At 43.2% G+C, this 27,819-nt stretch overlaps 2 protein-coding genes and 2 pseudogenes across 4 annotated transcripts; 2 read left to right on the top strand and 2 right to left on the bottom strand.

The window, feature by feature from the left end:
• Positions 1-3,374: 3,374 nt before the first annotated feature.
• Positions 3,375-11,375, top strand: LOC138841825 (uncharacterized). Of its 2 annotated transcripts, XM_070042727.1 has the most exons (6): positions 3,375-3,453; positions 8,560-8,680; positions 8,873-9,066; positions 9,782-9,829; positions 10,148-10,374; positions 10,664-11,375. In XM_070042727.1, the coding sequence occupies exons 1-6, from the start codon at positions 3,440-3,442 to the stop codon at positions 11,344-11,346; spliced, it is 1,287 nt and encodes a 428-aa protein (XP_069898828.1). In that variant the 5' UTR covers positions 3,375-3,439; the 3' UTR covers positions 11,347-11,375. The 2 variants fall into 2 exon arrangements, with proteins under 2 accessions (XP_069898828.1, XP_069898827.1); XM_070042726.1 differs by lacking the exon at positions 3,375-3,453 and having other exon boundaries at positions 8,523-8,680.
• Positions 6,867-7,739, bottom strand: LOC138842129 (UDP-N-acetylglucosamine transferase subunit ALG14 pseudogene; annotated as a pseudogene).
• Positions 11,376-18,962: 7,587 nt separating the features above from the next.
• LOC138841824 (ral guanine nucleotide dissociation stimulator-like) lies at positions 18,963-27,079 on the top strand. Of its 2 annotated transcripts, XM_070042725.1 has the most exons (6): positions 18,963-19,041; positions 24,168-24,288; positions 24,481-24,674; positions 25,490-25,537; positions 25,853-26,079; positions 26,368-27,079. In XM_070042725.1, exons 1-6 carry the CDS (start codon positions 19,028-19,030, stop codon positions 27,048-27,050), a joined length of 1,287 nt encoding a protein of 428 aa, XP_069898826.1. In that variant the 5' UTR covers positions 18,963-19,027; the 3' UTR covers positions 27,051-27,079. The 2 variants fall into 2 exon arrangements, with proteins under 2 accessions (XP_069898826.1, XP_069898825.1); XM_070042724.1 differs by lacking the exon at positions 18,963-19,041 and having other exon boundaries at positions 24,131-24,288.
• On the bottom strand, positions 22,475-23,347 carry LOC138842128 (UDP-N-acetylglucosamine transferase subunit ALG14 pseudogene; annotated as a pseudogene).
• Positions 27,080-27,819: the final 740 nt, after the last annotated feature.

The raw sequence follows: 27,819 nt of genomic DNA, 5'->3' as shown, positions 1-27,819 counted from the left end.
TTGGTTAAGGGGCACATTAGCCTATAAATGAACCTTTGAACACATAGAGAGGTGAAGGCAGTAAGCTTGGCAGAGAGTATGAAAAACCCAGCACCTGCTCTTTGTCTCTTCCTAGGCAGGTGTTAATCTCCAGGACCTGTAGACAGAATAGGGGGCATGGGTTTCCTCAGGGGCTTACAGCAGCCTCCTAGAGGAGTTTTGCCTTAAGGGAGAGATTAATATTCAAGATTCTGAAGAGAGCCGACTCAGAAAAGAAAAGGACCTATTCAGGTATGTTATCTGTCTAACTGCTCCAATTATGGGATGCTTTGAACAGACTGACAGTTTTTAAAGAATCCAAGCTGGCAGCAGAGAGACAGTAGTTAATCTTAGCTTAGAAAATTTTAAACCAGGCCTGGTGCTGGTGGCTCACGCCTGTAATCCTAGCTACTCAGGAGGCTGAGATCTGAAGATGATGGTTCAAAGCCAGCCCAGGCAGGAAAGTCTGTGAGACTCTTATCTCCAATAAAGCACTAGAAAACCAGAAGTGATGCTGTGGATCAAGCGGTAGAGCGCTCGCCTTGAGCTGAAGATACAGTGCCCAGGCCCAGAGTTCAAGCCCCATGACCAACCAAAAAGAAAAAGAAAGAAAGAAAGAAAAATTTAATCCAGGACAGCTATCCTTGAGAGGGAACCTAGAAATTGGAGGTGTTCCAGGATCCCCTTTTAAGGAAACAAGCAGAGAGGCAGCAGGGGGAAGGGTTGTACATAGGTAGCCTACTTCACTTGCCTAAGTGCTTGCAGAAATATGTGTGTGTGTGTGTGTGTGTGTGTGTATACATGTATATATAAATATATATATATATATATATACATATATATTGGGCTTAATATCAAACAGGAGCTTTAATTGTTCCAGGTTATGCAAAAGACAGCCAAGAGGAGAATCCTCAGGAATTTTAGACAAGGCCCCTCCCATGGTGAGTGCCAGCGCATTGATGCTAGAGCTTCCACGGGTATCCCAGATGATGCAGACTGAGGCATCAAGGAGCAAGAGGGGTCATATTCCACAATTGCTGGGTCCCAAACACGAAGCAACAAGAGGTGTTGTTACCATGCAATTGTTGGATCCTGACCTACATTGGCCAGTGAGTGGCTTTGGCCTCCTGGGCTGAACAAAGAACTTGGTGTCAAGTTTTTGCCCTTGTGCTCCAAACCCTGAACTGTCGCTCACCACTGAAGAAGGGTGAACCAGCCAGTGCTGAATACAGGAAAGGCGCTCGGTCAGGAGGAATTTACCTGGGCAGTTGTCTGGGTGGGCCTCAGCTTGATACCAGGTCCCTGGAATAGCTCAGATTTCCCAAAGGGGAAGAGCACTCATCCCAGAAAACCATTCAGACACATAGTCACATATAGAGAAAGGAGTTTATTGTCAGCAGAGGAGCTGACAAAGCTAGTTCTCACTGGAGGGAGAGAAAAAGAACTTGTCTTTGTCTAGGGTGGTCCTTATGATCTAGAAGGGCTAAAGGTAGGATTTAATGTGGGTTGTCAGAGCAGAGGATTCCATTATGGGGGAGGGGGCGCTAAGATTTATGGCAGCTGACCAAATAGTAGATAAGAGGGCCTGCTGTTACCATTATGGCTGTAACTGACCAAATGGAATGTCATTTCAAGACAAGAGGGAAGGAGCTTGTTACCAGCTGCCTGTACCAAAGGGGCCCTTTGTCAGCCAATCTGGGGAAAGGAGCATGTCAGGCTAACAAATAACATGTATAAGAAGCACATGGCAGGCTGAAGAGGGCCCTGAGAGGCAAATGATTTGTGCATAAAGAAATATGACAAATAAGGCATGGATCTGACCTAGGAATGGCACCTGGAAGCTGAGGCCATGCTAGTACCTAGGCCTACCCCAGGATTCAACAAACAAGGTGTGCTGTAACCTTGTCTACATGTGAACATTGTAATGTGGAAGGGAAGATTTCAGGGCCTCATGCATGCAAGGCAAGCACTCTACCACTGAGCCACCTTCCCAGCCCTCAACTACCTTTTCTATCTTTAAATTTACGCTGCTTCAAAATTATAGTATTTTTGTAAGTAACAATAGTGATAATAAGCATAATAGAGAACAACAGAACAGATGTCCCGCTTTCTCCTTGCCTGTTTCCATGTAATAATTGATATCTATTGCATCTAATAATTTGTTAAATATCATTAAAAGACTTTCAGAAAAATGCAAATCTGTGAAAATGTCCATGTGTGCAATGTTTATTTCCAAACATTTTTATTTTCTAATCTCTTAGTATTTGCATTGGTTTTAGATGACACCACAGAGAAGCTTCAACGACAAGCAGATGTTTAGAACACAGACACCTAAACAATGACCTAGGGCCTAGATATCAACAGAAAATGGGCAGGAAGCACATGTCGAGTTGAGACGCCCCTGAGAGGTAAAATGATTGATCTAAGGGACTTGGTGCTGCCAGTTAGCATTTTCCTTCAAGGATGGTACAACAGGAATTGAGTCACAGTTCCACTTCTGCATTTGTAATGGTTAATGCAAGGTAAAAATCTCAAGAACTTTCTTTTTCTTTTTTCGTTATTTCTTTTTGTCAGTCCTGGAGCTTGAACTCTGGGCCTAGGAGCTGTCCCTCAGCTCTTCAGCTCAAGGCTAGCACTATCACTTGAGCCACAGCACCACTTCCAGTCTTCTGGTGCTTAATCAGAGATAAGAGTCTCACAGAAGCCGGGCGCTGGTGGCTCACGCCTGTAATCCTAGCTACTCAGGAGCCTGAGATCTGAGGATCGCGGTTCAAAGCCAACCCGGGCAGGAGAGACCGTGAGACTCTGATCTCCAATAAACCACCAGAAAACCGGAAGTGGCGCTGTAGCTCAAGTGGTAGAGCGCTCGCCTTGAGCTGAAGAGCTGAGGGACAGCGCCCAGGCCCAGAGTTCAAGCCCCACGGCCTACAAAAAAAAAAAAAAAAAAAAAAAAAGAGTCTCACAGACTTTCTTGCTGGCTTTGAACCTCGATCCTCAGATCTCAGCCTCCTGAATAACTAGGATAACAGGTATGAGCCATGAGCGACTGGCTAAGGGACTTTCTTTCCAAGGCTGGCTATAAAACTGTATCCTCAGATCTCAGTCTCCTCTATAGGTAGGATTAAAGTGTAAGAAACCAGCACTGGATATCTATTGTTTATGAAGGTTTACATTGGTATGTTTTAATCTTGTTTGTTTGTTTTTTATTGATACTACAATGCTTCTATTTTTACTTTTTTTCCAGATGGGGTGATTGGTGCTCATCCGTACCAAACCTTCTGTTGTTAAAATGAAGCCACATGGAACTTTTGCATGGGCTGGCCTGGAATTGAAATCCTCCTGCTTTCAGCCTCCCATGTACCTGAGATGACAGATGTGTGCCATCACAGTCCTCCGGTGACACACAAAGCTGGTGGTTGAGATGAAGCATTGCAGGTATAACTAGACTGCTCTTGAACTGATGTCAACCTCCCAAACAGCTAGCATTACAGCATGTGCCTTCAAAACCTTGTTGTATTCTGATTCACATTAAAGTAGCATTTGTACATACGTAGGGTGTACAGTTATAACACACTCCTTGTTTACTATATATAATAATCAGACCAATATAATCAGCACATTTATCTCCTAAAACACTGATAACAAATGTACTTTGGTAACTATGACTCTACCAGTTATTTTGGAATATATGATAAACATCCATAAATTGATAATGTGCCCTGGAGATTTAGAAGTGGGCAGGGATAGCGACAAGTAGGATTACAGGTAGTAAATGTATTTTTATCCATTGTTGCTCTGAAGAACACTATCTTATATCCACCATGACAGAGCCAGACCATTTCCTTGGTGTGTATAATTTTCCTTTTCTGCTTCTGCCATCTTTCCTTCTATTCCACTTATAAATACAAATGTTTTTCCTTTTTAACTCTTTTCACTTTTCTGAACCATTATATGATAGAAATACAAAATAGGTAGAATCTTTTGAAATTACCTCATTTTACTTAGTTTTGTGATACTAGATATTGAGACCAGGGTCTCCTGCAAGTTAGGATAGCATACTATCACATTAAATTTTATCCACATCCTGTCTTCTTTTTTTTTTTGTCGGTCATGGGGCTTGTCTGGGCTTGGGCGCTGTCCCTGTACTCTTCAGCTCAAGGTGAGTGCTCTACCGATTGAGCCACAGTGCCACTTCCAGTTTTATGGGAGCTTATTGGAGATAAGAGTCTCATGGACTTTCCTGCCCAGGCTGGCTTTGACCCTCAATCCTCAGATCTCATCCTCCTGAGTAGCTAGGATTACAGGTGTGAGCCACTGACACCCGGCTCCCACATCCCATCTTATTATTGTATTTTGCTATGAGATTTTACTGTTTTGTGAAGCTGGACTCTGCTTGCAACACCTATGCCTCAATTGATAACGCTTTACCAGCAGGTGTTGGTGGCTCATGTCTGTTACCCTAGGTATTCAAGAGGCTGAGATCTGAGGATTCAATTCCAAGCCAGCCAGACAGGAGAGTTCATGAGTCTCATCTACAATTAACTATTAGATTAACAAGTTAGATTACTAGATTACTGTATTAGATTACTATATTACTATAGAAAGCTGAAGTGGAGCTAGACTCAATAGTAGAGCAACTAGGATGCTCATGGATATCTCAAAAGCCCTGAATTCAAACGCCTGGACTGGCACAAAAATGACACACACACACACACACACACACACACACACAAATCACAGCCAATATTTGATCTTAAATTCACATCATAGATTGGATAGCAGCTAAATAATGTATGAAATTTCTTTTTCCTCATTGTGTTCAAGGAGGAGGATCAGGAACAGTGGGTGATGGGACACAGAAGCCAAGACTTGAGGCAACTAGTGTATAAATGAAGGGCTTATGAAAAGCACGAGGACAGATTTCTTTTTTTAAAGTAAATTAAATCTTTTCATTAATCATTCTCCATTCTCATTCCATGTACATCATATTTATAAAACAAAAGATTCAAAGAAATAATACATAAACTCACATAAGCAAAGATCTCTCTTTCTCTCTTTCTCTCTTCTTAAGGGGCAAAGGAGCAGTTTAGGGAGTTTGTGCTATACTAACCAGAACAAGCTACATAACTGTTGGGGTGAAATATGAGTTCCTGCTCAAGAATTACTAAAAGGGCTGGCGGTAGAGTTCAGTGGCAGAGTGCTCATTTATCATGTGCAAAGATGTGGGTTCTAGTTCCAGCACTGCAGAACAACAACAAAAACGGACCAGAAACTCCAAAGGGACAGCCAAGTGTTGAGTCAAGCTCAGAGTTGCACCTAAGTGTGTCACCCTTTGTGACCCACATCCAACTGTGATTGTCCCTCTCTCCCTCCTCCCAAGCCAGGCTACCTTAGCTTGAATCTGGCTTTGAAAATGTGTTAAGTGGGGGCTGGGAAGGTGGCTCAGTGGTAGAGTGTTTGCCTCCCATGCATGAGGCCCTGGGTTCGATTCCTCAGCACCACATAAGCAGAAAAAGCTGAAAGTGGTGCTGTGGCTCAAGTGGTAGAGCACTAGCCTTGAGCTGAAGAGCTCAGGGACAGTCCCCAGGACTAGAGTACAGGCCCCATGACTGACAAAAAAAAAAAAAAATGTTTTAAGTCATGTGATTCTGGACAAGGCATCTCCCTCATCAAGTTCTCTGGTTTGAAAAGTGCCTAGAATATCTAGCATAAAGCACACATTGCATAAATGTATAGCAAATATTATATACTCCCGCAAGCCTAATCATCTTAACATGCCAGAGGTGACTATAGCCAAGGCATTGTGAATTCATGAACATTTGTTTTTGATGTTTTACAAAACCTGGGTTCCTGATTAACATGTTTTTATTACAATGATAGTGGTCACCTTTTAATTAATTTTTGCTGGTCTTGGGACTTGAACTCCGGGCCTGGGCACTGTCCATGACTTTCTTTTCCTCAAGGGGGGGAAGGGGCTCTACCACTTGAGCCAGTGCCATGTCTGGCTTTTATAAGTAGTTTCCTGGAGATAAAAGTCTCATGGAGTATCCTGCCTGGGCTGGCAATCCTCAGATCTCAGCCTCCTTAGTAGCTAGGATTACAGGTGTGAGCCATTAATACCAGGTCTTTTATTTTTAACAATTATATTGGGTATTTTGAGAGATAGTCTGGCTTGAGGTTTAAGCCTGTGGAGTGCAAGCTGTCATGAAGCCAGCTTCACACAACTGCTTCCTTCACGCAGAAGAGCTCAGTAGAGACATCACTGATTCCACACAGCAAATAAAGCTTTTTGTATCAGAAAAAAAATGAAGAAGTAAACTTTCTTTTAATGATGCAGAATACTTTTTAAAGAAAGAAATGCTGCTTTCTATTTCATATACATATATATTTTCTATTTCATATCAACTTTCTAATAGGTTGAAGAAAAGTATTAAATTTGTAAGACAACTTTTAGGTAGTGTTTCATATTTTAACCTAAGAAGAAATTGGATGTATGGAGGCATAAATATTTGATATGAACTGTTTATTAACATTTTAATAATTCTATGAGAGGACTCCCTCCCTCTATCCTTACCTCCCTCTTTCCCTCCTTCTTCTCTTTCTTCTTCTTAAACAGGGATTTTCTATGTAGTACAGATTGTTCTAGAGCCTGCACTCTTCTTGCTTTAGTTGCTCTAGTGTTGGGATTACAGGTGTGTGCTATCACTCAAGCATCTCAGTTTCTCGATGAGATATTTGTACATTATTTAAGCATGGCCATCCATAATTCTTAAGACTTTGAGAAGTCTTTATCAGTGTGCTGTCAATATTGTTGACTGCAAAATTCTAAAGAAATAAGATGCCATTGGTCAAATAATTTCCCCAAGGTACACAGATTTGGGATACTTCCCCTTAAGAGCTGGCCACTGAACAATGAAGTAAACCCAGAGGTGGAACAGAATCTTTCCAGACAGGGATAACGTTTCCACTCCGCAGTTGCTCTCAAGGAAGACAATGATCACCTTCTTTATTCCAAGGATGCCAAGGAGGAGGGCAGATACACAGATAGGAACATATGTTCCTGGTTCGTTACACAACACCAAATCTGGCTTTATCTGGAAAACCATAGGAAAGGAGAGCCACAGAGGCCCAGATGGTGGTGAGCACTGTGGACAGCCAGGACTGCTGGTTTCTCGGAACTCGGGGGTGTGGTATTTGGTGTCCCTGGTTCTAGGTTCTCTTCCAGCAAGATCAAGTTGAAAAGAATTAATTTTACTGGCACTTATTTTACCAGTATCAGCAATGATATAATGTCTAGGCAAATAAACATTGCACAAGCTTCCAACTAGCCTCAGGATCTCCATGGTATCCCCACCAGACCAAGCCACTACCAAGAGACTGAGACACTCCCGAGGAATAACCTCCTGGGTCCAAAGTACTATCCATAGTCTCAGGCGGAGGATGACCACCACAGTTCCTATCCCCGCTTTGAAAATAAGCGTGCCATGTGAAGGAAGGGCGCATGTGCACTGCTCCAGGTCCCGGCAAAGCACAAGACTTACCAGGACAGTTTTCTATCTTTGGATATTATATTCCTTCAAAGCTGTATTTTTAAATGATAGTCATCATCATATTACGAAGATGGGGATGGAGCACCTGATTTCTTCGTCCCTTACCTCCTTCATAAAATGTTTTCCAAAGGGCAGGGACAGTAGCTCTGTGGCAAAGTACTTGCCTTGCATGCATGAGGCCCTGGGTTTTATTCCTCAGCACCACATATGCAGAAAAAAGCCAGAAGCGGCGCTGTGGCTCAGGTGGTAGCGGGCAAGCCTTAAGCTGAAGAGCTGAGGGACAGCACCCAGGCTGAGAGTTCAAGCCCCCTGACTGACAAAAAAAAAAAATTCCAAAACTATCAAAAAGTCTTTTACAAAAATGAAGACCTGTAGCCCGGCGCTGTTGCTCACACCTGTAATCCTAGCTACAAGACAAGTAAAAATATGTATGTGTGTTTTGTTTCCAAATACTTCTTTGATTTTCCCATCTCTTGAGTTTTTGCATTTTCCACAGAGGACAGCACAGAGTTGCCTCAAGGGCAAACAGGTAAGGATACAGAAGGCTAACAATATGCTAGGACAGAGATGTCAAAATATGTGCAAGAAGCACATGGCAGGCTGAGAGGGACCCGAGAGGCAGAATGATTCGTGCAGCATGAGAGGAACAGTGACCGAGAGGGCATGGATCTGACCTAGGAATGGCTCCTGGACGCTGAGACCAGGCCAGTACCTAGGCCTAGCAGAGCATGTTGAGATTCAACAGACAAGGTGTGCTGTTAACTGTGACTACATGTGCACATTGTGACACAGGAGGGATTTCAGCCTGCAGTTTGTCCTGTGTGAGGAAGCAGCATAGGTCACTGGGCCCTGAGAGGTGACCCTGCCTCCTCACAATGGAATAAAGCATGGAAGCCTGATAGCCAGGCTATTTAAGTCATAGTCTGCACAAGCCAGCTCACTTGACCTGCGACTCAGGAACGGGAAAGATGTTCTCGTGTTGTATTCGCAGGTCACGAGACTCTGGTCTCAGGCAAGAGAGCTACAGACGCTGGATCAGTGCCAAGCCACGGATCCAACATCTTAGGCAGTTTTTCAAGAAACCGCGAGAAATACAAGGCAACTCAGGCCAGGTATGCTCACGATAGGAAACCTATTTGACCCCAACCTTGGCCCACTTTAGAACCTTTTTCTTCTGTGCTTTTAAGTGTCTATACTGAGATAATGCTTTCTGTGTACTTTTCACTTCCCTCTATCAAAATTTCTCAATTTGAAGTGTGCTCCCATTTCCATGTCTGTAAGATCGTTTCTCTTTAACACCTTAGGGTGGCAATTATTCAGCCCTGACCCTGAATGTGCCAAATAAGGTATGGAGCCCAGAGGCAGGCCTGCTGGAAAAGCTGGTGATGAACCTGGTCCCTGCCCACCAGAAAGGCGATCTCTTTTTTATTCAAAGCTTCCTACACAGCTACAGACAGTGTGGGACGATGGACCAAGTGCTGGCTATTCTGTTCAAAAAGTGAGTTCCCCTTTCCATCCCAGGGCTGCTCAGCCCCTCCTGGCTGCATCTTGGGTTTCTTGGCACCTGTCTGAGCCTGTTCCTTTTACTGGGGTCTTCTTATGGGAACATGGGATGAAAAAGTGTACACCCTGACTAATTTCTTAGGTCTAGACCACTCAAGACTCTTGTGTCTCCAGTGTGGACATTTCATTTCCCTCAGAAGCTAAACTGGAGGCTCAAAAGTCTTGTGTACTGAGAGGTTAGGATTAAAGGCATGAGCTAGCGGCACCCAACTTCAGCCTTCACCTGAATGAGGCCCTAGGAAAGAAACCACATTTCCCATTAGTAAATAACGTTTCAGTAGCAATCTTGGAGGCCTATGAAATAATGTAGACAGAGGAAAGGCTGGGACAGGGTGAATTGGGGGCTGAATCACTTCTGAGCCATCAAGGACGGATTATGTTGCCTTTAGACTTACCCTGAACAGGCTGGCTTCATACTGTGATCCTCAAGACCTCAGCATCCTGATTAGCTAGGATCAGAAGCATGAGCCACCTTCACTTAGACAGACAACATATAAGCCTCTTTATAGAATTTTCACAGAGCTGTATAAATAACTCACTTGTCTCTCTCTCAATCTTACATTCCCGTCTGGGACTTAGCTAGCCTCTTCATATGCTGTTAGTTCCAAAAAAGAAAACAATACAGCTGAACTCCTCCTGTCCTCCCATAGGTACAGATCCCTCCGCCCTCGCTGTGAGGAAGACGAACAAGTTAAGAAGTAAGTTGACTTTGGCACAAAAAGGCTTCTCCTTGCAAAATGGGTATCTTTGAGGCTACTGATTCAAAGTGCAAATTTCTTGCTTGCAAACCACTTGTGAATTATACCGGGGGGGGGGGGGGGGAGGCTTGGGACATCAGTGAGTGGCAGAGGACATGCCTGTGGTGTGGTTGTGGACTCTCAAGGATGACACTTCCCAACATGTAAATGCATATTAGATGGACAGCCACAGCATGGGCATCCAGCCAGAAAGAAGCTATGGGGGGCCCAGGATGGGGAGGGCGAGTTCTCACGTCCTTGTCACCAATCTGCCCACAGTGCCCTTTGTTCCTTCTTCACTATGTGGATGGACTGCTACCCTGATGATTTCCGTGAATGCAAGAACCGAGAAAGCCTGAATGACCTCATGTATTACATCATGCTCAACATGCCCTCCTCGGACCTGCTCCTCCGCTTACAGGTTCTTCTTGACCAGCTGGAGGAACCTGTGACCAATAAGACCAAGAAAAAGAGGAAGAAGGCCACGTGTAGATGCCTGACAGCTTGTGAGTAGGGATGGATACTGGGCCCTGGGATTGGTCCTGATTGGCTGGGAGCCCTTAGTCCTACCCAGGTTGGCAAAATGTCCTTTTATGGATATTCTCTGCCAGGCAATGTGTGTTCTTTTCTTGGAAGCACTCAGACATAGCCATGCATGAGAAAGACCCTACCTTGTCATCAAAGTTCAGTCCAAACTCAGTCTGCAGCTTCCTCCATTAGATCAGCATGGAAGTTGAGTCATAGCAGAACTTCTAGAGTCCCCTCTAAGGATCCTGTACCTATTTCCATTCTCAGGTTTTGGCCGCCGTAGAGCAGCTTCTCCTGAACAGGAGCTACAGAACCAACCAGTGATGTCAGCGATGATGACGGATGGAGTTCTGGAGCCATCACCAGACTGCAGCAACCGTGTGAATATCCAGCGCTTTGTGCCTTTCGCAGTGAGGCCCAAAGAGATTTTGAATCCCGTGGACACGCCCCTTGTTGTGAACCCCACATGTGACACAGGTGAACCTGCAGGAATCCCTGAGGAGGATGAAGATCCAGAATTTCTTCCTCTGACCTTCACAGTCCGCCTAGATCGGCTCCAAACAAGTCAAACCGACACACCGCTTATTGTGCAGGATCAACTAACATGTGTCCCTAATCTAAGTTCAGGAGAACCACTAAATGAGGTCCAAAATCTAGATTCAGTCAAGGAAAGTGAATTCGTCCTTACAGAATATGCAGACAAATCTTTCCTGCTGCAGAAGAACCAATCTCCAATTGAGAAATTAGAATCTGCTCTTCCCTCAACTCAGAAAGAAAATCCTGCCTTTCTTGAAGTAGATCCCTTTGAAGACTCCGACTTAGAATTTCTTCCTGAAGTCAACTTAGAGACTTATCAGGACTTAGAGTTTCCCTCTCCCATCCCTGGGAAAATATCTATTTTGCTTTTTGTAATGACTGCTGTCATATATTCCTTCTATTTATTCTTATAACTTCATTAAAATGTCAAACTTTTGGATTATCCTAAGTCCTGTCGTTTTTTTTTTTCTACCTACAATCTGATGCCTTGAGCATATGGATCCTAAGAGGATGAAAACAGAGCTGTACAAGAGAACCTACTGGATATACGGGGGAAATGTTCAATGCACAGGGAGTGGCAAGGAATCCAGGCCATGCCAGCATAGGGTGACCAAGTTCTAGGACATAACAGACCTTGAACCTCAAGTTCATCCTATGTCAATTGGGATAAATGCCAGAGTAAATGTAGTATATGTTGGACTCAGGATATGTATATAGACCTGAAGTCTATATACATATCTCCATTGTGCATTGTGCATTGGGAAATTATGTGAGAAGATTTCACATAATATGGGAGAAAATTAGGAAATATGTACACAGGAAAGTAAGACATCAATATGAGACATCATTATTGAAAAGTAATACATCAATAGGAAAAAATGGAAAAAGACATGTTAGGTATCATGGCCCATCCACCTTCTAAAGTAGCCTAGCAGCAAAAATAAAAAATTAGGAACCAAAGGTGTGGCTCATGTGGTATAAATAAAAAATAAGCAGGAGCTCAAGGCCCTGAGTTCAAATTCTCCTACCATTCAAATTCCACTACCTTCACAAAGGGAAGATAATATTGCCAAAATCCAAAATCCTATGTACCTGTATTCATTGTAACACCTCTGTACAGTATTTTCTCACAAAAAATCCTATGTACCTATAATATACCTATGTACCTATATTACCTACATTTCCTATATATTTCATCAGGAAACAGGAAAACAGGAAATACAGAAACAGCAAAACTACATACTGAAACACTAGCTTCTGGCCATCAATTTACTTCAATAGGTAAAATGTTGGGTTCAAAAGCAGGAACTGGGGCCTGGCTCAAGGGACAGAGAACCAGCCAAGAACAGAATGCGAGAAGCCTGCTGAATCTTTTTTCTGTTGATCAAGAAATGTGTCTTTCTATTATACCTACTTCAACCCTGATCGGAAAGCAATTGCTGAAACTATACCTGTGTCTGAAACTATACCTGTATTAAATTGTGTAAACTATAATTGTGTTAGTATCTTCAAATATTATGGACATGAATCTCAAGGACGTGACTTTTGGCTCAACGGGTAGAATGCTAGCCTTCAGTACAAAAGCTCAGGGATAGCACTAAAGCGCTGAGTTGAAACCCATTTGCCAACCAGTTTTATATACACATACACAAACACATACTGCATAATATTTTTTCAAATTGATTTATTTCTTTATACTTTAAAAATCCTCTGGGTTTGTTTTCATTGTTTAATTCTTTCTTCCTTACAAAAATTTTGGGATATAGAAGCCAAGACTTTAGAGGCAAATAGTAGCCAAGACTTTAGAGGCAAATAGTGCATAAATGAATAGCTTGTAAAAATTACTTAAAAAAACACAAAAAGTGCACAAAAGTACAGTTTTCTATCTAAGATTACATTCCTGCTGGGGCACCAGTGACTCATGCCTGTAATCCTAGCTACTCAGGAGGCTGAGATCTGAGCATCGCACACTTCAAAGCCAGCCCTGGCAGCAAAGTCCCTGAGACTCTTATCCCTAATAAACCACTAGAAAACAAGAAGTGGCATTGTGTCTCACGTGATAGAGTGCTTGCCTCGAGTTGAAGAGTGCAAGGACAGCGTCCAAGCTGAGTTCAAGCCCCATAACCAACAAAACAACAAAAAGTTACATTCCTTCAAAGCTATAGTATTTTTAAAATACTAGTCATAAGAAGATAATGCAACACCTCTTCTCTTCTCCCTTTTCTCTTAGAAGTATGCACACCTATAAAAAATGTCTATGTGTGTAATGTTTGTTTTTCAATACTAATTTAGCTCCAGATGACAGCACAGAGGGGCTCCAAGGACAGATGATTATGCTACAGAAAGTTAGCAATGTCCTAGGACATAGATGTCAAAATGAAAGCACCCATCCCAGAAAACCAGACATACTGGCAAAACGAAAGCACCCATGCCAGAAAACCACACAGACACACAGTCACATACAGAGAAAGGGGGTTATTGTCAGCAGAGGCACTGACAAGGCTAATTCTCTCACCAGAAGGAGAGAAAAAGCACTCAACGTCTAGGGTGGTTCTTATGAGGTCTAACGGTGGGATTTCATGTAGGATGTGAGAGCAGAGGATTCCATTATGGTGGCCTTAGATTTATGGCAGCTGCCCAAATGGGCCTGCTATTACCATTTATGGCCATAGCGGAGAGGGAGGGAGCTGGTTATCAGCTCCTTTGTCAGTTAATCTGGGAAAGGAGCATGTCAGGTAACAGTCCCCCCTTTTTTGTTTAGTAAGTATGGGTACCAGGTCAGAGCATAGGTCAGGAATATGGGCGGTGATCGTTTCTTCTGGAGCTACTTCCTGCTGAGAAGGGGTGAAGTAGTCAATGGGGATTGCTGCTTGACCAGGTACCATCCAAGAAGTATTTGCTTGACAGTTTGAAGTATTTGCTTGACAGTTTGATTGGTAAACGTCCTCATGTTTTCTGTGAGAATATTTTGTAGCTATCTAAAATTGTAAGGCACAATTAGTAAAAGGCAAAAACTTGTTGCCAGCAGACGAAGAGAAGCATGAGCCAGTGAGTGATTGATTCCCAGAAGGCACTGACAAAAGACCTGAGATTCTGGATTGTTTCTTAGGCCAGCAGCTATCTTCTTATAGCTTTTATGCTTTCTTCTACTCTGCCAGTCATATTGAAACAGTAGTGACACTTTTCCCAAGGCAGGTTTCCCCTTTCTCAGCCATTAACAAATCTAAGGCCCTTTGATTTGGAGGGACATATCTGCCAAAGAGTTTAGTTGAATCTGTGGCATTTTAAGGGCCACTGTGGTCTCCTTGGCATCAGCCTGTAGCACTTCACCGTAATGAGTTACTACATGCAAGGGGAGGGTCCCATTTACACCAAAACAGATCTCTATTGGGGTCCATGATAACTGATTTAACCAAAACCTTGGTTGAGCACAGGAAAGAAATGGAGGATGCCTTCTCTGTCTTGTAGAGATAGCATGGTACCTGACTCCTCTTATCCTGGAGGGGGAAGTTACTTTTCCAACTTTATCTTAGGATCACAGGGGTCTCAGGAGGAGGTAGCACAAATACTTAAATGTGCCAGAGCCAATGGACATCATGGTCTTTTCTGACACTTCCTACTGGCATGGGAGTGTCAAGGAGTCACTGGGGCTGGGGTCTTTAGGGTCCAGGCCTGCATTAGGCAAGGCAGTGTAACTGAAGCCTCCAGCTACCTGTCATAATAGGATGGTGTTGACTTGTTCCCAGGTGGTGTCCTGAGTAAGCGCTATTATCCTGTTAAAGAGATCAGGCAAAAGCTGACAAGGTCGCCTTAACAGTTAACATGAATGACAACGGAGAACACACTGGTCACAAGCCAGAAAAGTTCCATTTGGAGCATAAGCCTAGTTGTGGCCCATTACAGAGAAGGACGAATTTCCATTTTAACTGGACTGGGGTCAGGAGGGAGTGCCTAGGGTGTCTGGCAACTGAGTAGGTGATATTATAGTAGACTGGTTGAGAATAACCAGAGACTAGTTCTAGCCAGAGACTTGGGCTGGATTGGAGCAGTTAATGGTGTTAACTCCTTTAACACAAGGTTCCCACTGTAGTTAAAAAGCAAGTAATTTTTTACACCATGATGGCAATTTTTACATATTACAGTGAGATGACTTTGAACGTGTTCACAATTGTGCACAAAAGTTTTAAGGCATGCTTAGGTCTTTTGAAAAAAAAAGAAAGAAAATTGGCCCTGAGTTTAGAACCATGAGGTCAAAGCTAGAAAAACAGTAGGAAGCCTTGGATGATGTCTGGATTATAGAGTATGTATGGGAGACCTAGGAGGCTTCCAAGGCTGTCTTGAATCTAAGACTTACTGTAAATAGAAATAGCAGGTAACAAAGGCAAGGATGTAATTTCCTGGCCAGTTAGAACACAGACAATATGGACATTAGATGGCAAGCTTATTAACTATTTTTCTTGATCTCCTGGCTCTGGTTAATTTTGAAAGGGTGGATGTAGAGTGGCTCAGGGACCAGAGTTCAAGACCCACAACTGACAAAAAAAATATTTAGCCAACAAAAAGCAGAATTTTACAGAATCTTCATGCTTAAACAAACATTGATCACAAGAATGGCAAACCTTTAAAACCATTTTGGTTAAGGGGCACATTAGCCTATAAATGAACCTTTGAACACATAGAGAGGTGAAGGCAGTAAGCTTGGCAGAGAGTATGAAAAACCCAGCACCTGCTCTTTGTCTCTTCCTAGGCAGGTGTTAATCTCCAGGACCTGTAGACAGAATAGGGGGCATGGGTTTCCTCAGGGGCTTACAGCAGCCTCCTAGAGGAGTTTTGCCTTAAGGGAGAGATTAATATTCAAGATTCTGAAGAGAGCCGACTCAGAAAAGAAAAGGACCTATTCAGGTATGTTATCTGTCTAACTGCTCCAATTATGGGATGCTTTGAACAGACTGACAGTTTTTAAAGAATCCAAGCTGGCAGCAGAGAGACAGTAGTTAATCTTAGCTTAGAAAATTTTAAACCAGGCCTGGTGCTGGTGGCTCACGCCTGTAATCCTAGCTACTCAGGAGGCTGAGATCTGAGGATGATGGTTCAAAGCCAGCCCAGGCAGGAAAGTCTGTGAGACTCTTATCTCCAATAAAGCACTAGAAAACCAGAAGTGGTGCTGTGGATCAAGCGGTAGAGCGCTCGCCTTGAGCTGAAGATACAGTGCCCAGGCCCAGAGTTCAAGCCCCATGACCAACCAAAAAGAAAAAGAAAGAAAGAAAGAAAAATTTAATCCAGGACAGCTATCCTTGAGAGGGAACCTAGAAATTGGAGGTGTTCCAGGATCCCCTTTTAAGGAAACAAGCAGAGAGGCAGCAGGGGGAAGGGTTGTACATAGGTAGCCTACTTCACTTGCCTAAGTGCTTGCAGAAATATGTGTGTGTGTGTGTGTGTGTGTGTGTGTGTGTATACATGTATATATAAATATATATATATATATATATATATATATATATATACATATATATTGGGCTTAATATCAAACAGGAGCTTTAATTGTTCCAGGTTATGCAAAAGACAGCCAAGAGGAGAATCCTCAGGAATTTTAGACAAGGCCCCTCCCATGGTGAGTGCCAGCGCATTGATGCTAGAGCTTCCACGGATATCCCAGATGATGCAGACTGAGGCATCAAGGAGCAAGAGGGGTCATATTCCACAATTGCTGGGTCCCAAACACGAAGCAACAAGAGGTGTTGTTACCATGCAATTGTTGGATCCTGACCTACATTGGCCAGTGAGTGGCTTTGGCCTCCTGGGCTGAACAAAGAACTTGGTGTCAAGTTTTTGCCCTTGTGCTCCAAACCCTGAACTGTCGCTCACCACTGAAGAAGGGTGAACCAGCCAGTGCTGAATACAGGAAAGGCGCTCGGTCAGGAGGAATTTACCTGGGCAGTTGTCTGGGTGGGCCTCAGCTTGATACCAGGTCCCTGGAATAGCTCAGATTTCCCAAAGGGGAAGAGCACTCATCCCAGAAAACCATTCAGACACATAGTCACATATAGAGAAAGGAGTTTATTGTCAGCAGAGGAGCTGACAAAGCTAGTTCTCACTGGAGGGAGAGAAAAAGAACTTGTCTTTGTCTAGGGTGGTCCTTATGATCTAGAAGGGCTAAAGGTAGGATTTAATGTGGGTTGTCAGAGCAGAGGATTCCATTATGGGGGAGGGGGCGCTAAGATTTATGGCAGCTGACCAAATAGTAGATAAGAGGGCCTGCTGTTACCATTATGGCTGTAACTGACCAAATGGAATGTCACTTCAAGACAAGAGGGAAGGAGCTTGTTACCAGCTGCCTGCACCAAAGGGGCCCTTTGTCAGCCAATCTGGGGAAAGGAGCATGTCAGGCTAACAAATAACATGTATAAGAAGCACATGGCAGGCTGAAGAGGGCCCTGAGAGGCAAATGATTTGTGCATAAAGAAATATGACAAATAAGGCATGGATCTGACCTAGGAATGGCACCTGGAAGCTGAGGCCATGCTAGTACCTAGGCCTACCCCAGGATTCAACAAACAAGGTGTGCTGTAACCTTGTCTACATGTGAACATTGTAATGTGGAAGGGAAGATTTCAGGGCCTCATGCATGCAAGGCAAGCACTCTACCACTGAGCCACCTTCCCAGCCCTCAACTACCTTTTCTATCTTTAAATTTACGCTGCTTCAAAATTATAGTATTTTTGTAAGTAACAATAGTGATAATAAGCATAATAGAGAACAACAGAACAGATGTCCCGCTTTCTCCTTGCCTGTTTCCATGTAATAATTGATATCTATTGCATCTAATAATTTGTTAAATATCATTAAAAGACTTTCAGAAAAATGCAAATCTGTGAAAATGTCCATGTGTGCAATGTTTATTTCCAAACATTTTTATTTTCTAATCTCTTAGTATTTGCATTGGTTTTAGATGACACCACAGAGAAGCTTCAACGACAAGCAGATGTTTAGAACACAGACACCTAAACAATGACCTAGGGCCTAGATATCAACAGAAAATGGGCAGGAAGCACATGTCGAGTTGAGACGCCCCTGAGAGGTAAAATGATTGATCTAAGGGACTTGGTGCTGCCAGTTAGCATTTTCCTTCAAGGATGGTACAACAGGAATTGAGTCACAGTTCCACTTCTGCATTTGTAATGGTTAATGCAAGGTAAAAATCTCAAGAACTTTCTTTTTCTTTTTTCGTTATTTCTTTTTGTCAGTCCTGGAGCTTGAACTCTGGGCCTAGGAGCTGTCCCTCAGCTCTTCAGCTCAAGGCTAGCACTATCACTTGAGCCACAGCACCACTTCCAGTCTTCTGGTGCTTAATCAGAGATAAGAGTCTCACAGAAGCCGGGCGCTGGTGGCTCACGCCTGTAATCCTAGCTACTCAGGAGCCTGAGATCTGAGGATCGCGGTTCAAAGCCAACCCGGGCAGGAGAGACCGTGAGACTCTGATCTCCAATAAACCACCAGAAAACCGGAAGTGGCGCTGTAGCTCAAGTGGTAGAGCGCTCGCCTTGAGCTGAAGAGCTGAGGGACAGCGCCCAGGCCCAGAGTTCAAGCCTCACGGCCTACAAAAAAAAAAAAAAAAAAAAAAAAAAAAGAGTCTCACAGACTTTCTTGCTGGCTTTGAACCTCGATCCTCAGATCTCAGCCTCCTGAATAACTAGGATAACAGGTATGAGCCATGAGCGACTGGCTAAGGGACTTTCTTTCCAAGGCTGGCTATAAAACTGTATCCTCAGATCTCAGTCTCCTCTATAGGTAGGATTAAAGTGTAAGAAACCAGCACTGGATATCTATTGTTTATGAAGGTTTACATTGGTATGTTTTAATCTTGTTTGTTTGTTTTTTATTGATACTACAATGCTTCTATTTTTACTTTTTTTCCAGATGGGGTGATTGGTGCTCATCCGTACCAAACCTTCTGTTGTTAAAATGAAGCCACATGGAACTTTTGCATGGGCTGGCCTGGAATTGAAATCCTCCTGCTTTCAGCCTCCCATGTACCTGAGATGACAGATGTGTGCCATCACAGTCCTCCGGTGACACACAAAGCTGGTGGTTGAGATGAAGCATTGCAGGTATAACTAGACTGCTCTTGAACTGATGTCAACCTCCCAAACAGCTAGCATTACAGCATGTGCCTTCAAAACCTTGTTGTATTCTGATTCACATTAAAGTAGCATTTGTACATACGTAGGGTGTACAGTTATAACACACTCCTTGTTTACTATATATAATAATCAGACCAATATAATCAGCACATTTATCTCCTAAAACACAGATAACAAATGTACTTTGGTAACTATGACTCTACCAGTTATTTTGGAATATATGATAAACATCTATAAATTGATAATGTGCCCTGGAGATTTAGAAGTGGGCAGGGATAGCGACAAGTAGGATTACAGGTAGTAAATGTATTTTTATCCATTGTTGCTCTGAAGAACACTATCTTATATCCACCATGACAGAGCCAGACCATTTCCTTGGTGTGTATAATTTTCCTTTTCTGCTTCTGCCATCTTTCCTTCTATTCCACTTATAAATACAAATGTTTTTCCTTTTTAACTCTTTTCACTTTTCTGAACCATTATATGATAGAAATACAAAATAGGTAGAATCTTTTGAAATTACCTCATTTTACTTAGTTTTGTGATACTAGATATTGAGACCAGGGTCTCCTGCAAGTTAGGATAGCATACTATCACATTAAATTTTATCCACATCCTGTCTTCTTTTTTTTTTTGTCGGTCATGGGGCTTGTCTGGGCTTGGGCGCTGTCCCTGTACTCTTCAGCTCAAGGTGAGTGCTCTACCGATTGAGCCACAGTGCCACTTCCAGTTTTATGGGAGCTTATTGGAGATAAGAGTCTCATGGACTTTCCTGCCCAGGCTGGCTTTGACCCTCAATCCTCAGATCTCATCCTCCTGAGTAGCTAGGATTACAGGTGTGAGCCACTGACACCCGGCTCCCACATCCCATCTTATTATTGTATTTTGCTATGAGATTTTACTGTTTTGTGAAGCTGGACTCTGCTTGCAACACCTGTGCCTCAATTGATAACGCTTTACCAGCAGGTGTTGGTGGCTCATGTCTGTTACCCTAGGTATTCAAGAGGCTGAGATCTGAGGATTCAATTCCAAGCCAGCCAGACAGGAGAGTTCATGAGTCTCATCTACAATTAACTATTAGATTAACAAGTTAGATTACTAGATTACTGTATTAGATTACTATATTACTATAGAAAGCTGAAGTGGAGCTAGACTCAATAGTAGAGCAACTAGGATGCTCATGGATATCTCAAAAGCCCTGAATTCAAACGCCTGGACTGGCACAAAAATGACACACACACACACACACACACACACACACACACACACACACACACACACACAAATCACAGCCAATATTTGATCTTAAATTCACATCATAGATTGGATAGCAGCTAAATAATGTATGAAATTTCTTTTTCCTCATTGTGTTCAAGGAGGAGGATCAGGAACAGTGGGTGATGGGACACAGAAGCCAAGACTTGAGGCAACTAGTGTATAAATGAAGGGCTTATGAAAAGCACGAGGACAGATTTCTTTTTTTAAAGTAAATTAAATCTTTTCATTAATCATTCTCCATTCTCATTCCATGTACATCATATTTATAAAACAAAAGATTCAAAGAAATAATACATAAACTCACATAAGCAAAGATCTCTCTTTCTCTCTTTCTCTCTTCTTAAGGGGCAAAGGAGCAGTTTAGGGAGTTTGTGCTATACTAACCAGAACAAGCTACATAACTGTTGGGGTGAAATATGAGTTCCTGCTCAAGAATTACTAAAAGGGCTGGCGGTAGAGTTCAGTGGCAGAGTGCTCATTTATCATGTGCAAAGATGTGGGTTCTAGTTCCAGCACTGCAGAACAACAACAAAAACGGACCAGAAACTCCAAAGGGACAGCCAAGTGTTGAGTCAAGCTCAGAGTTGCACCTAAGTGTGTCACCCTTTGTGACCCACATCCAACTGTGATTGTCCCTCTCTCCCTCCTCCCAAGCCAGGCTACCTTAGCTTGAATCTGGCTTTGAAAATGTGTTAAGTGGGGGCTGGGAAGGTGGCTCAGTGGTAGAGTGTTTGCCTCCCATGCATGAGGCCCTGGGTTCGATTCCTCAGCACCACATAAGCAGAAAAAGCTGAAAGTGGTGCTGTGGCTCAAGTGGTAGAGCACTAGCCTTGAGCTGAAGAGCTCAGGGACAGTGCCCAGGCCTAGAGTACAGGCCCTATGACTGACAAAAAAAAAAAATGTTTTAAGTCATGTGATTCTGGACAAGGCATCTCCCTCATCAAGTTCTCTGGTTTGAAAAGTGCCTAGAATATCTAGCATAAAGCACACATTGCATAAATGTATAGCAAATATTATATACTCCAGCAAGCCTAATCATCTTAACATGCCAGAGGTGACTATAGCCAAGGCATTGTGAATTCATGAACATTTGCTTTTGATGTTTTACAAAACCTGGGTTCCTGATTAACATGTTTTTATTACAATGAGAGTGGTCACCTTTTAATTAATTTTTGCTGGTCTTGGGACTTGAACTCCGGGCCTGGGCACTGTCCATGACTTTCTTTTCCTCAAGGGGGGGAAGGGGCTCTACCACTTGAGCCACAGTGCCATGTCTGGCTTTTATAAGTAGTTTCCTGGAGATAAAAGTCTCATGGAGTATCCTGCCTGGGCTGGCAATCCTCAGATCTCAGCCTCCTTAGTAGCTAGGATTACAGGTGTGAGCCATTAGTACCAGGTCTTTTATTTTTAACAATTATATTGGGTATTTTGAGAGATAGTCTGGCTTGAGGTTTAAGCCTGTGGAGTGCAAGCTGTCATGAAGCCAGCTTCACACAACTGCTTCCTTCACGCAGAAGAGCTCAGTAGAGACATCACTGATTCCACACAGCAAATAAAGCTTTTTGTATCAGAAAAAAAATGAAGAAGTAAACTTTCTTTTAATGATGCAGAATACTTTTTAAAGAAAGAAATGCTGCTTTCTATTTCATATACATATATTTTTTCTATTTCATATCAACTTTCTAATAGGTTGAGAAAAAAGTACTAAATTTGTAAGACAACTTTTAGGTAGTGTTTCATATTTTAACCTAAGAAGAAATTGGATGTATGGAGGCATAAATATTTGATATGAACTGTTTATTAACATTTTAATAATTCTATGAGAGGACTCCCTCCCTCTATCCTTACCTCCCTCTTTCCCTCCTTCTTCTCTTTCTTCTTCTTAAACAGGGATTTTCTATGTAGTACAGATTGTTCTAGAGCCTGCACTCTTCTTGCTTTAGTTGCTCTAGTGTTGGGATTACAGGTGTGTGCTATCACTCAAGCAACTCAGTTTTTCTATGAGATATTTGTACATTATTTAAGCATGGCCATCCATAATTCTTAAGACTTTGAGAAGTCTTTATCAGTGTGCTGTCAATATTGTTGACTGCAAAATTCTAAAGAAATAAGTTGCCATTGGTCAAATAATTTGCCCAAGGTACACAGATTTGGGATACTTCCCCTTAAGAGCTGGCCACTGAACAATGAAGTAAACCCAGAGGTGGAACAGAATCTTTCCAGACAGGGATAACGTTTCCACTCCGCAGTTGCTCTCAAGGAAGACAATGATCACCTTCTTTATTCCAAGGATGCCAAGGAGGAGGGCAGATACACAGATAGGAACATATGTTCCTGGTTCGTTACACAACACCAAATCTGGCTTTATCTGGAAAACCATAGGAAAGGAGAGCCACAGAGGCCCAGATGGTGGTGAGCACTGTGGACAGCCAGGACTGCTGGTTTCTCGGAACTCAGGGGTGTGGTATTTGGTGTCCCTGGTACTAGGTTCTCTTCCAGCAAGATCAAGTTGAAAAGAATTAATTTTACTGGCACTTATTTTACCAGTATCAGCAATGATATAATGTCTAGGCAAATAAACATGGCACAAGCTTCCAACTAGCCTCCGGATCTCCATGGTATCCCCACCAGACCAAGCCACTACCAAGAGACTGAGACACTCCCGAGGAATAACCTCCTGGGTCCAAAGTACTATCCATAGTCTCAGGCGGAGGATGACCACCACAGTTCTTATCCCGGCTTTGAAAATAAGCGTGCCATGTGAAGGAAGGGCGCATGTGCACTGCTCCTGGTGCCGGCAAAGCACAAGACTTACCAGGACAGTTTTCTATCTTTGAATATTATATTCCTTCAAAGCTGTATTTTTAAATGATAGTCATCATCATATTACGAAGATGGGGATGGAGCACCTGATTTCTTCGTCCCTTACCTCCTTCATAAAATGTTTTCCAAAGGGCAGGGACAGTAGCTCCGTGGCAAAGTACTTGCCTTGCATGCATGAGGCCCTGGGTTTTATTCCTCAGCACCACATATGCAGAAAAAAGCCAGAAGCGGCGCTGTGGCTCAGGTGGTAGCGGGCAAGCCTTAAGCTGAAGAGCTGAGGGACAGCACCCAGGCTGAGAGTTCAAGCCCCATGACTGAAAAAAAAAAAAAATTCCAAAACTATCAAAAAGTCTTTTACAAAAATGAAGACCTGTAGCCCGGCGCTGGTGCTCACACCTGTAATCCTAGCTACAAGACATGTAAAAATATGTATGTGTGTTTTGTTTCCAAATACTTCTTTGATTTTCCCATCTCTTGAGTTTTTGCATTTTCCACAGAGGACAGCACAGAGTTGCCTCAAGGGCAAACAGGTAAGGATACAGAAGGCTAACAATATGCTAGGACAGAGATGTCAAAATATGTGCAAGAAGCACATGGCAGGCTGAGAGGGACCCGAGAGGCAGAATGATTCGTGCAGCATGAGAGGAACAGTGACCGAGAGGGCATGGATCTGACCTAGGAATGGCTCCTGGACGCTGAGACCAGGCCAGTACCTAGGCCTAGCAGAGCATGTTGAGATTCAACAGACAAGGTGTGCTGTTAACTGTGACTACATGTGCACATTGTGACACAGGAGGGATTTCAGCCTGCAGTTTGTCCTGTGTGAGGAAGCAGCATAGGTCACTGGGCCCTGAGAGGTGACCCTGCCTCCTCACAATGGAATAAAGCATGGAAGCCTGATAGCCAGGCTATTTAAGTCATAGTCTGCACAAGCCAGCTCACTTGACCTGCGACTCAGGAACGGGAAAGATGTTCTCGTGTTGTATTCGCAGGTCACGAGACTCTGGTCTCAGGCAAGAGAGCTACAGACGCTGGATCAGTGCCAAGCCACGGATCCAACGTCTTAGGCAGTTTTTCAAGAAACCGCGAGAAATACAAGGCAACTCAGGCCAGGTATGCTCACGATAGGAAACCTATTTGACCCCAACCTTGGCCCACTTTAGAACCTTTTTCTTCTGTGCTTTTAAGTGTCTATACTGAGATAATGCTCTCTGTGTACTTTTCAATTCCCTCTATCACAATTTCGTAATTTGAAGTGTGCTCCCATTTCCATGTCTGTAAGATCGTTTCTCTTTAACACCTTAGGGTGGCAATTATTCAGCCCTGACCCTGAATGTGCCAAATAAGGTATGGAGCCCAGAGGCAGGCCTGCTGGAAAAGCTGGTGATGAACCTGGTCCCTGCCCACCAGAAAGGCGATCTCTTTTTTATTCAAAGCTTCCTACACAGCTACAGACAGTGTGGGACGATGGACCAAGTGCTGGCTATTCTGTTCAAAAAGTGAGTTCCCCTTTCCATCCCAGGGCTGCTCAGCCCCTCCTGGCTGCATCTTGGGTTTCTTGGCACCTGTCTGAGCCTGTTCCTTTTACTGGGGTCTTCTTATGGGAACATGGGATGAAAAAGTGTACACCCTGACTAATTTCTTAGGTCTAGACCACTCAAGACTCTTGTGTCTCCAGTGTGGACATTTCATTTCCCTCAGAAGCTAAACTGGAGGCTCAAAAGTCTTGTGTACTGAGAGGTTAGGATTACAGGCATGAGCTAGCGGCACCCAACTTCAGCCTTCACCTGAATGAGGCCCTAGGAAAGAAACCACATTTCCCATTAGTAAATAACGTTTCAGTAGCAATCTTGGAGGCCTAAGAAATAATGTAGACAGAGGAAAGGCTGAGACAGGGTGAATTGGGGGCTGAATCACTTCTGAGCCATCAAGGACGGATCATGTTGCCTTTATTTTCAAGCCTCTGAAGTGTTAGCTTTGTGTGTGTGCCAGTCCTGCATCTTGAACTCAGGGCCTAAGTGTGTTTTGTTGGTTCACTGAAAAGTGTCTTTAGACTTACCCTGAACAGGCTAGCTTCAAACTGTGATCCTCAAGACCTCAGCATCCTGATTAGCTAGGATTAGAAGCATGAGCCACCTTTACTTAGACAGACAAGATATAAGCCTCTTTATAGAATATTTACAGAGCTGTATAAATAACTCATTTGTGTCTCTCTCAATCTTACATTCCCGTCTGGGACTTAGCTAGCCTCTTCATATGCTGCTAGTTCCAAAAAAGAAAACAATACAGCTGAACTCCTCCTGTCCTCCCATAGGTATAGATCCCTCCGCCCTCGCTGTGAGGAAGACGAACAAGTTAAGAAGTAAGTTGACTTTGGCACAAAAAGGCTTCTCCTTGCAAAATGGGTATCTTTGAGGCTGCTGATTCAAAGTGCAAATTTCTTGCTTGCAAACCACTTGTGAATTATACCAGGGAGGGGGTGGAGGCTTGGGACATCAGTGAGTGGCAGGGGAAACGCCTGTGGTATGGTTGTGTTCTCTCAAGGATGACACTTGCCAACATGTAAATGCATACATGATGGACAGCCACAGTATGGGCATCCAGCCAGAAAGAAGCTATGGGGGGCCCAGGATGGGGAGGGCGAGTTCTCACTTCCTTGTCACCAATCTGCCCACAGTGCCCTTTGTTCCTTCTTCACTATGTGGATGGACTGCTACCCTGATGATTTCCGTGAACGCAAGAACCGAGATAGCATGAATGACCTCATGTATTACATCATGCTCAACATGCCCTCCTCGGACCTGCTCCTCCGCTTACAGGTTCTTCTTGACCAGCTGGAGGAACCTGTGACCAATAAGACCAAGAAAAAGAGGAAGAAGGCCACGTGTAGATGCCTGACAGCTTGTGAGTAGGGATGGATACTGGGCCCTGGGATTGGTCCTGATTGGCTGGGAGCCCTTAGTCCTACCCAGGTTGGCAAAATGTCCTTTTATGGATATTCTCTGCCAGGCAATGTGTGTTCTTTTCTTGAAGCACTCAGACATAGACACGCATGAGAAAGACCCTACTTTGTCATCAAAGTTCAGTCCAAACTCACTCTGCAGCTTCCTCCATTAGATCAGCATGGAAGTTGAGTCATAGCAGAACTTCTAGAGTCCCCTCTAAGGATCCTGTACCTATTTCCATTCTCAGGTTTTGGCCGCCGTAGAGCAGCTTCTCCTGAACGGGAGCTACAGAACCAACCAGTGATGTCAGCGATGATGACGGATGGAGTTCTGGAGCCATCACCAGACTGCAGCAACCGTGTGAATATCCAGCGCTTTGTGCCTTTCGCAGTGAGGCCCAAAGAGATTTTGAATCCCGTGGACACGCCCCTTGTTGTGAACCCCACATGTGACACAGGTGAACCTGCAGGAATCCCTGAGGAGGATGAAGATCCAGAATTTCTTCCTCTGACTTTCACAGTCCGCCTAGATCGGCTCCAAACAAGTCAAACCGACACACCGCTTATTGTGCAGGATCAACTAACATGTGTCCCTAATCTAAGTTCAGGAGAACCACTAAATGAGGTCCAAAATCTAGATTCAGTCAAGGAAAGTGAATTCGTCCTTACAGAATATGCAGACAAATCTTTCCTGCTGCAGAAGAACCAATCTCCAATTGAGAAATTAGAATCTGCTCTTCCCTCAACTCAGAAAGAAAATCCTGCCTTTCTTGAAGTAGATCCCTTTGAAGACTCCGACTTAGAATTTCTTCCTGAAGTCAACTTAGAGACTTATCAGGACTTAGAGTTTCCCTCTCCCATCCCTGGGAAAATATCTATTTTGCTTTTTGTAATGACTGCTGTCATATATTCCTTCTATTTATTCTTATAACTTCATTAAAATGTCAAACTTTTGGATTATCCTAAGTCCTGTCGTTTTTTTTTTCTACCTACAATCTGATGCCTTGAGCATATGGATCCTAAGAGGATGAAAACAGAGCTGTACAAGAGAACCTACTGGATATACGGGGGAAATGTTCAATGCACAGGGAGTGGCAAGGAATCCAGGCCATGCCTGCATAGGGTGACCAAGTTCTAGGACATAACAGACCTTGAACCTCAAGTTCATCCTATGTCAATTGGGATAAATGCCAGAGTAAATGTAGTATAGGTTGGACTCAGGATATGTATATAGACCTGAATTCACTGGTGGAAGAGTCCAACATATACATCTCCATTGTGCATTGTGCATTGGGAAATTATGTGAGAAGATTTCACATATGGGAGAAAATTAGGAAATATGTACACAGGAAAGTAAGACATCAATATGAGACATCAATATTGAAAAGTAATACATCAATAGGAAAAAATGGAAAAAGACATGTGAGGTATCATGGCCCATCCACCTTCTAAAGTAGCCTAGCAGCAAAAATCAAAAATCAGGAACCAAAGGTGTGGCTCATGTGGTATAAATAAAAAATAAGCAGGAGCTCAAGGCCCTGAGTTCAAATTCTCCTACCATTCAAATTCCACTACCTTCACAAAGGGAAGATAATATTGCCAAAATCCAAAATCCTATGTACCTGTATTCATTGTAACACCTCTGTACAGTATTTTCTCACAAAAAATCCTATGTACCTATAATATACCTATGTACCTAT

Source organism: Dipodomys merriami, unplaced genomic scaffold (assembly GCF_024711535.1).
Source record: "Dipodomys merriami isolate MVZ:Mamm:240054 unplaced genomic scaffold, mDipMer1.0.p SCAF_33, whole genome shotgun sequence".
NCBI classification, from domain to species: domain Eukaryota; kingdom Metazoa; phylum Chordata; class Mammalia; order Rodentia; family Heteromyidae; genus Dipodomys; species Dipodomys merriami.
This window is presented reverse-complemented; position numbering and strand designations above follow the sequence as displayed.

Coding starts and splice junctions, on each gene's coding strand:
- LOC138841825 (XM_070042726.1), top strand. CDS start 8,537: ATGTTCTCGTGTTGTATTCGCAGGTCACGAGACTCTGGTCTCAGGCAA. Junction 9,830..10,147: donor GAAGACGAACAAGTTAAGAA/GTAAGTTGACTT, acceptor ATCTGCCCACAG/TGCCCTTTGTTCCTTCTTCA. Junction 10,375..10,663: donor GTGTAGATGCCTGACAGCTT/GTGAGTAGGGAT, acceptor TTCCATTCTCAG/GTTTTGGCCGCCGTAGAGCA.
- LOC138841824 (XM_070042724.1), top strand. CDS start 24,145: ATGTTCTCGTGTTGTATTCGCAGGTCACGAGACTCTGGTCTCAGGCAA. Junction 24,289..24,480: donor TACAAGGCAACTCAGGCCAG/GTATGCTCACGA, acceptor TTAACACCTTAG/GGTGGCAATTATTCAGCCCT. Junction 25,538..25,852: donor GAAGACGAACAAGTTAAGAA/GTAAGTTGACTT, acceptor ATCTGCCCACAG/TGCCCTTTGTTCCTTCTTCA.